Genomic DNA, 8,710 nt, shown 5'->3' with positions numbered 1-8,710 from the left:
ACCTCCATAGTAGCTTCTCTTTGCTACGTCCCTAAGAATCTGTTGTATCCCTGTAATGCAACTTTTTCCCAAGTGTGTTTTATTGCCTTTTTAAAATTGGAGCAGAAAAGTCAGAAGCCACAAAGGGGGAAGAGAACCCTAGCCCATTACAGCTGTGTGGAGGGATGGGGAAAGGGATGCCGCATGGAGGAACTTTGTGAGGGTGTCCTGGGGAAGGAGGGAGGAGTGGGGAGTGAAATTAACCAGGCATGTTTTCAACAATGCACTCCCTTGTTGCGTGCACCCGGGGCGGACCGCACCCACTGCCCCGCCTTTGGTACGCCACGTTTCCCCCCCCCCTTTCAAAAATGCTGACCGGTTGTGTATAAAAAAGAAACACTTACTCAGAGACAGCCAAATGTTCTTTGGATCTTGAGACTGCTGGTAAGTACCCAGCCCGGCTAAACCACCAAACAGGAGACCAGCTGCTAGAGATGGAACACTGCCTTGATTAAAGAAAAGAGGACACCTATCAGAAGGCACATGTGTAACCCCTAACCAACTCCCCCAGCCCCCACCTCAATTCATTCACAATTATTAAATGCTTTGCTTACTAGAACAGGGCAAAGATACAAGTATGGAGTGCACCATTCAGTTTTTCTGTGGGATTTACTACCTACAGCTGCCAGAGCTGCTTGTAACTTCCATATAAAGTAAATAATGTCACCTTGGCCAAAATTACTGAAATCAAAACCCGACAAAAGCATACAAACCACACCTTGGCAAAAATGTGAACAGGCTGTGAGTATTAATAAGGAGTGTGCTTCTCAAGGTAACTATCTACAAGGAAAATTCAATACCCCCCCCCCCCAAAAAAAAGGCTGTCTGGAGCAGAGATGTTTCTGTAATTTTTCTGAAGGCAAGAACAGCTGACACGAAGCAATTCTTTTGCAAAAGATAAGACCTTGTTCCTAATCCCTCAATAAATTCACCGACACACGAAGAAGCAGAGCCCCATCCTTAGTCCACGGTGAGGCTCGTATGGGAGCACAGTCAGGCCTAAATCACTAACTACTCACCCAAGATGGATAAGAACACTCCTCCAGACAAGCAAGCAGAGAAGCTTTTCAAAAGCAGAAATTTCTCTCCCACTCTTGCATGCATGGAGCAACAGCTGGTTTAAGAATGGGAGGCCAGTTTCCTTTTCTAGCATGGAACCCATGAAGTGGGAAGTCATGTGACATCAGAGTCACATGACAGCATGAGGAGGAGCCAGAGTGACAGCAGACAAGAGAGGAGTTCCATGCTGAAAGCACAAACGAAGCACTGGCAGGTGGAGTGGTGGGGACCATGGGAAGGAGAGAAAAGGCAAGCTTGGGGGGGGGGGACCTGCCTGTACAAGGAATCTTCTCCATCAACGAGTGCCTTTGCCTTACTGTCCTGCACTCCTCTGAGCAAGTATAGGAAGACGGCGAAGGGAAAAAAAGCAGAGAAAGTGGCAGGTCTGTAGGAGCTCACAAGCCACCTGAACGTCCTCCAAACTCCATGGTTGAAGACCACTGGACTAAAGCATCTTCAGTATATTCCAAAAAACTGTGACACCACCGAGGAACCTGCCAATCACAAACTCTCGTGTTCATGTCATGGCAGGGGCACCGGCTGCTCAGTTTCCAGGGGGAACGGGGACGGGACCGAGCCTGGTCCAGGCCGGTACTTAGTTATCTATATTAAATAATTTCGATATGAAATTATTTATATTTCCAAAAACCATATGTCATCAACAATGAATCATGTGGTTTAAGAAATATAATTTTTTTTCACTTGTAAGAGTCTGAATCTCAAAGAAAGGGGACTCCGTGAGAGGAAAGATGTCATGAACTCCTTCACTGAGACAACTGGAGTAGATATTTCATGTGTGTATGAAAGGAAACACTCCCTCCTCCTCTCTCTTTTCCTCACAACTTACGCTGAGTGTGTGACTGGCCCAAGGTCAGCTCATGTGCTTCATGGCTAAGTGGGGATTGGAACTCTGGCGTCCCCCATCGTAGACTAACACTCTAACAACTACACCACTCACATACTGGATACTCAATATGTATCTCCAAATGCAACTCAGAATTCACAGTAAACCCACAGTAAACACTGGCTTCTCAGATACTCTGACCTAAAATCATGGGAGCATTTCTTTAGTTGAAGTAGAGTCCAGGACCTGCCAGCTGTACCTCCTCTTCCCCACCCATGTACAGATGCACAGAACCAAAAAAAATTGGCTATTTCCATATCTTCCATTTCGTTTTATCTAAAGCTACAAGTCTCAAGATAACAAAATCTCCCTCTGACCCCCCCTAACACACATGGCTAAAGACAGATATATTCCCCTATCCTCCATTCCTTCTTTTCTAAAGCTGCAACTCCCATGATACCAAAATCACCTTAACTTCCAGTACATTGACTGTTTCAATGATCTGCTGGTTGAAAGTAGGGGCTTTAGGCAGAACCTCCAAAAATCCCAACAAAGAAATAAGGTAAATCAGGAAAGGGGTGCTCCTGTGTGACAAGTAAATGTTCCAAAGTCCCAGAGAAAGAAAGTGAAGTTGGCAGCCTCTGTACAAGTGGAGAGGATGAGACCGCACTGTGCTGTCTGGAAGTCAGGGGTCTACTTCCCACTCTGGGAAATCCCACGGGAGGGCTTCAGCCCCGCTACTTCCCCCCTCCCCAGATTATACCTCTGTGTCATGGTGCTGAATCAATAAGAATGAGGAAAACAGGAAAGGCTAAGGTTGGTGTCCTACTATACCTGCTTTTGCATAGCCGATTACTCCACCCGAAGCAACCAGTGTTGCATAGCCATAGCCAATCCAATCCACACTCATTCTAGAACAGAAACACAAACATGTAGAACATGATGTAAATACCAGAGCCAGATTTGCTTGCTTAACTTATTTAAACGTTTTCAGATTTGCTACTGCGTAGGAAGAATTTGAAGTCTGCACACCTTACAGAAACGACTGTCATTATCAACCAGTTAAATTATGCCCGAGTGCCCCTGATTAACTGTGCACCCTTTTAGAAGATGCACACCTCTTCTCTCTCCCCTGAAGCGGTCATTTGTCATTTCCCTTTCCTGCCCACCTTGTATCTGGCCACAGGAGACGGAGAAGAAATGTGAAGCAGACTCAGCACTCTCTGGTATCCTGGAGCTTCTGCTGTTCTTTGCCTCACCTTGGGGCAAGGGAAAAAGGCAACTAGTTGGCCCCACGGTCATGTGAAAACCCTTACAGACTGCATTTCTGCAGTGAGGGTCAAACCTACATGTTATATTTCCTCCTCTGTTCTCTTAAAAGGTTCCCCTCCCCCTTTCTAACAGCAGCTCTGGGGCTAATTTTTCAAGGAGAAAGGGCTCAATCCTTACATCATTCTCCTCTCTTCCATTTTATCCTCACAACAACCCTATTAGGTAAGTTAGGCTGAGAGAGTGTGACTGGCCCAAGGTCACCCAGCAAGCTTCCATGGCACCAGTGGGGATTCAAACACGGGTCCTCCAGATACTAGTCCAACACTTCTAACCACTACAACACACAGGGAGGGGGAGGACTAAAGCTCCCATCTTCTCCCTCCCGCCCAATTCTTCACATGGAAAGGGATCATTATGGGATATTTCATTCATTCATTCATTCATTCATTCAATTTGTATCCCGCCCTCCCCTACATAAAGGATATTCAGTAGTGACGCTCTGAAAAATAAAATGAACTATGGCTGAGGTCACACGGAGCATTCGCCGCGCTGACGATAAGGCAGATTTTCTGGGCGCGATCACACCGCAACATCTGGGAAGCGTAGAGTTCCCGTGGCTAACCCGAGGCTTCCCGCCGAAGATGCGGAGTAAAAAACTAGTACCTCCGAGGTACTAGTTTCTGGAAGCCACGGAGCAAGGGCGGGTGTCTGATTGTGTTTCCGGTGGACTTACGTGCCATCCGGCGCCCGCCGCTGTTCGTCACACACAAGGGTTTTTTTTTGTCTCCCAAGTCTCCGCAGGTTGCGCAACAGTGCCCAACAGCGCATGCGCACAAAGAGCGATTGCTAGTGTGATCGCGAGGCGCGGCTTCTGTGCCACACTGCAGGATACCCATCTGGTCGGCATCTCCCCCCTAACCACGGGACCTCGACCGGGACGTGTGCTCGGGCGGCCGCGTATTAGTTTCCTCCGGGGCAATTAGCCATGCCTCCCCCCGCGATATCCGGCCCGTGTGACCGGGGCCTATATTACCCTGATCTGTGAAGCCCAGGCTAGCCTGAACTAATCAGATCTTGGAAGCTAAGCAGGGTTGGCTCTGGTCAGCATTTGGATGACAGACCGCAAAGGAAGTCCATGGTCCTGATGCAGAGGCAGGCAATGGCAAACCGCCTCTCTCTCTCTCGCCTCGAAAACCCTACTGGTCCATAACTGTGACCTGACAGCCAAAAAAAATTATCCTGGTATCTAATGGCAAACTTCAAAACTGAAGAAGGCTTCCTGGGGATTTTTTTGTAATCAAATCATGCTCTCCATGCAGATGCAACTCCCTGTCCCACTGGGACTCCGTCTTTATCATCTACAGTCAAGTGGAAAATCCATCAGGTGCAGCACTCCACGCTGTGTTGGGAAAGGCTGTGCCTGTCCAGCCCTCACCTACTATGCACCTGTGTTGGGTATTACAAGTTGAAAACACTCCGTATATCTGGGGTTAAATGCTTGTTTATGTTACTCACAGGAAGTCATGTGTTTCTCATGTAACCAATGTTCTTTAGATGTAGAAAGCCCGGGAATTTTCTCCCTGATCTAGGAATTTGATTGGGACTAAAGTGTCAAGGTGTATTACCATTTTATGGCTTCTCTTCCCATCTTTGTTTGGTGTTCTGAAGAACAAGAAGAGTAGTCATACTCTCTCTCTTCTAGTTTTGTCTTTGTAGAGTAAGGATGTAGTAGATTTTGCTCTGTTGTTATTTTCATCCCAGTTACCCTTCCCATGCTAGAATTTAGTAAAACTTTATATTTTAATCACACATGGATTCTGAGTCTGAATTATTTTACTCTGGCTCTGCTGGACTATCTTATCTCTGCTAAATACCATTTTTTTTCAATATCTCACTATCGCCCAACAACCTGTTAAGAGGCTTCTGTTAGCCAAGAACAATGCAGCAACCTCAGGAAATCCGAGACCGGGACAGGAATTTGACAGGAGTTTTGAGACCCCGTCCCGCGGTCTCAAAACTCAGCCTTTTCTAAGGATAGATCTGGGTTCAGACTGCTGGATTAACCAGACGGGGGCGGCCGCAGCTCGACTAACTCAGGCTGGAGGAATCGTTGTGGCACCCCCAACCGGGGCAACTTGGTCGGCACACCTCGCCCCGGGAGCGCCCTTCAGGCAGAGCAAATTAGGCTTCCCAACCCCCAGGTGGGGGCTGGAGATCTCCTGGAATTGCAACTGACCTCCCAGACGACATAAATCCTTTGCTACTGGTTTAAAACACTGATCCCTCTTCTCCTGCAGAAAACGGCTGCTTCGGAAGTTGGACGGCGTGCCATTATCCCCTACCGAGCTCCCCTAAACGCCCCTCTCCCCAAATCGCCAGGTATTTCCGAACCCTAGCTCGGCGAACCCTCTCTCCCTCGGAACGCAAATCCCCTTGGCACGAGGCGGGTCTCTTTCCAGGCCTCCCCCCGCTTGCAGCGCGGGAAAGGATCTGAATAACTGACCTTCCTCCTCCAAGGACACCGGCAGGAGCGGCGGCGGCAGTGGACTCGCAGCACTCACCCGCGCGGGGGGGGGGGGTGGGGATCTCAGCCAGCGTTCCAAAGCAGACGCTTCCGGCAGCCCCTCGTCATCAGTGAGCGCCCCAGGCTGGTCGATCAAGACTGAGCCCGGAGTCGTCCCCCTCCCCCGCGAGAGAGGGAAGGAGGAGTGACGCTGTGCGCGTGCGCGGAGTTCTTTTCGCCCCGTGCGCGAGACAGGCGCCGGGCATCGCCTGGAGCGGGTTATTCTTGGGGTTGCAAATCTGAAGAAGGGCGGCCCGCGGACGAAAGCCTCTGCCCAGAATTAAACTTGGTGGTTCTCAGTGCCGCCAATGGAGGACTCAAAAATGCCCGAGTGTTAGCTGTGTGGTTCTATTGCAGGGAGTAGCAACCTCGCAGTTCGAAAGCAAGAGATTGCAAGTAGATAAATAGGTACCACTTCGGTGGGAAGGGAACAGCGTTCCGTGCGCCTTGGTGTTTAGTCATGCCAGCCGGCCACATGACCACAGAAATGTCTTTGGACAGCACTGGCTCTTCGGCTAAAGCGGAGATGAGCACCGCAACCCTATTTCGAGCAAGGGAACCTTTACCTTTAGCATAAAAGAAAGGTCTCCTGGCACTGTACAAACAGGCGGGCCTTTTTTTCTTTTCTTTTTGTAAAAGAGGTGCGGGACCTTTCAGGAGGGAAATAAAGTTTTCAATCTGTATACTACTCACGAGCTTTTAAACATTTAAAAAAAATTTTTTTGCTGAAGAGGTTCCGGAACTCCGCGTTCCCCCAGAATAAATGCCCTTACCAGTGTTCCCTCTAGGCCGAGTTAGTGTGGGCCAGCTCACAGTTTTTTAGCCTCCGGCTCACACAATTTTGTCTTAACTCAAGAAGGATGGCTCCAATGGAAACTAATATATGCAGTAGCCAAATCGCTCGCTCACAACTTTAATGCCAGTAGCTCACAAAGTAGAATTTTTGCTCCCAGGACTCCACAGCTTAGAGGGAGCACTGGCCGTGACAGGTGCATTGTGGCATGAGCTTTCATGGATGAAAGGGGATAGTCGTAAGTCAGGGCTTCCCCAGCCCCTTTGAGCCTGTGGGCACCTTTGGAATTCTGACAGGGCATGATGGGCACTGGCGAGCTGCATGGCCCTCGTGGGCACCGTGTTGGGGAGTGTATCCTGCAATGCATTTGTTTGCCTTTCATGTGTCTCGGTAAAGCTCTCTGGATGGGGCAGGGGCAGGTTATTACTGTCATTAGGCCACAGCCCCTTGTTTGGAAACCAACGGCCTGCAAGTTAATGGAACTCATCTCCAAGTCGATACTGCCTAGGGCTGGAGAGCAGCAGTTATTAGCGAGGGAAAGGTCAGATCAGAACGCAAAAGGTAGTGAAATTATGTCTGGAGGGGAGAAAAGTGTTTGTCAGCGGTGACATGCAAGTCAATTGGCATCCCTGGCTCCCATTATCTCCAATGGGCCTTCAGGCCACTCCCATTGTTCTCAATGGGCATTGTTTCCAAAGGGCAATCCTGTCATTCCTTTTTAGTACATCCCGAGATCTGAGCCCCTTTCAGCCATTCGAGTTTGCCACTCTAGCGCGTTCAGTGTTCTTGTTCTCCTCACAAGAATTTGTGGCAGGGAAGGCAACATCAGAAATAATTTGTTCAGTTACCTTTCATCACCGTACCCGAAAGGGATGGTTTTGAAAAGGAACTTATTTCTATAGCATAGGTATCATTGAAAGTCTGTTTTGAATTCAGGGTTCAGCCTTTTTAAAAGAAATGTCTAATGATAAGAATGCTCTGAGCGCCTGCCCAGTAGGATATTCTTTACTATTCACCTTGGTTTACCAACAGGCCTGGAGAATGAACGCTCCGTCCTTTAAGGATGGGTTAAGGGTGTGTGGCTTATGGTGCCTCCGAGCCTTGAAAACCTCCAACTGCCTCCTTTCCTGCTTCCTTTATTGAAGGGGTGAGAAATTTTTCTCTAGGCAATTTGGCAGGCTGCCAGGATAAGCCAAATATTGGCTTCAGAAGGACTAGAAACTTTAGAGATCTACTTATTAGAGCAGACCCTTTGAAACATAGCAAGAAAACAAGGAGTATAGTTAATCCCACCAGGGGGCACTATAGATGTGAACATTGTGCTGTTTGCAAATTGACTTGGCAAACTAATAAGGTAGAATTGACTTTGTATAAGACCAAGAACAACCAACAAATAACAACTGTGTACTGATCAACCCACCCAAAAGCAATAAAAGAGAGACTACAATACAATGCAAAACATGTAATCCATCATAGGACAATACATGAATATAATCCAGAATAACAGTCTCCTGAAACCCAATCTGGAATAGGTGTCCACAATGAAGTCAGGTACACTTTACAGAAGTCAGATGTCCAATCCTTTTCAACACTTTTCCTAGGTACAAGAAGTGTTTCGGACTTCAGGTCCTTCCTCAGGAGCTATAAGCTATAAAAATAGCATACATCATACTAATGAAATACTAATACAAACATATAAACCACATAATATTATCATATCCATTAACCACTAATTTATACAGTCTCATACAATCTTACCCAATCCTGTAAGTCTCTTAGCAGATTCTTAATAAGTACAATCATTCAGGTTTTCTGTAAAAGATAATGTCTCCTCAGTATGAATAATAATTTCCACAACAGTAGATATCAAATATGTAGGGGTTGATATTTACTGTTGTGGAAATTATTATTCATACTGAGGAGACATTATCTTTTACAGAAAACCTGAATGATTGTACTTATTAAGAATCTGCTAAGAGACTTACAGGATTGGGTAAGATTGTATGAGACTGTACAAATTAGTGGTTAATGGATATGATAATATTATGTGGTTTATATGTTTGTATTAGTATTTCATTAGTATGATGTATGCTATTTTTATAGCTTATAGCTCCTGAGGAAGGACCTGAAGTCCGAAACA

At 47.0% G+C, this 8,710-nt stretch overlaps 1 protein-coding gene across 2 annotated transcripts in view; it reads right to left on the bottom strand.

The window, feature by feature from the left end:
• The window catches only part of LOC107111766 (transmembrane protein 14C-like), a 7,296-nt gene extending 1,552 nt beyond the window's left edge, over positions 1 to 5,744 (bottom strand). The window contains exons 1-3 of one of the 2 annotated variants that reach the window (XM_015412795.1): positions 5,718 to 5,744; positions 2,777 to 2,853; positions 384 to 485 (exon numbers count right to left, since the gene is read on the bottom strand). In XM_015412795.1, the coding sequence (XP_015268281.1) occupies positions 384 to 485; positions 2,777 to 2,852 (178 nt within the window). In that variant the 5' untranslated portion in view covers position 2,853; positions 5,718 to 5,744. Of the gene's footprint in view, positions 1 to 383; positions 486 to 2,776; positions 2,854 to 5,450; positions 5,480 to 5,717 lie in introns of those variants that run through there. The other variant, XM_015412794.1, reaches the window with a different exon arrangement.
• Positions 5,745 to 8,710: the final 2,966 nt, after the last annotated feature.

This window comes from Gekko japonicus, unplaced genomic scaffold (assembly GCF_001447785.1).
Source record: "Gekko japonicus isolate JY-2015 unplaced genomic scaffold, Gekko_japonicus_V1.1 scaffold859, whole genome shotgun sequence".
In the NCBI taxonomy this organism is placed as follows: Eukaryota; Metazoa; Chordata; class Lepidosauria; order Squamata; family Gekkonidae; genus Gekko; species Gekko japonicus.
This window is presented reverse-complemented; position numbering and strand designations above follow the sequence as displayed.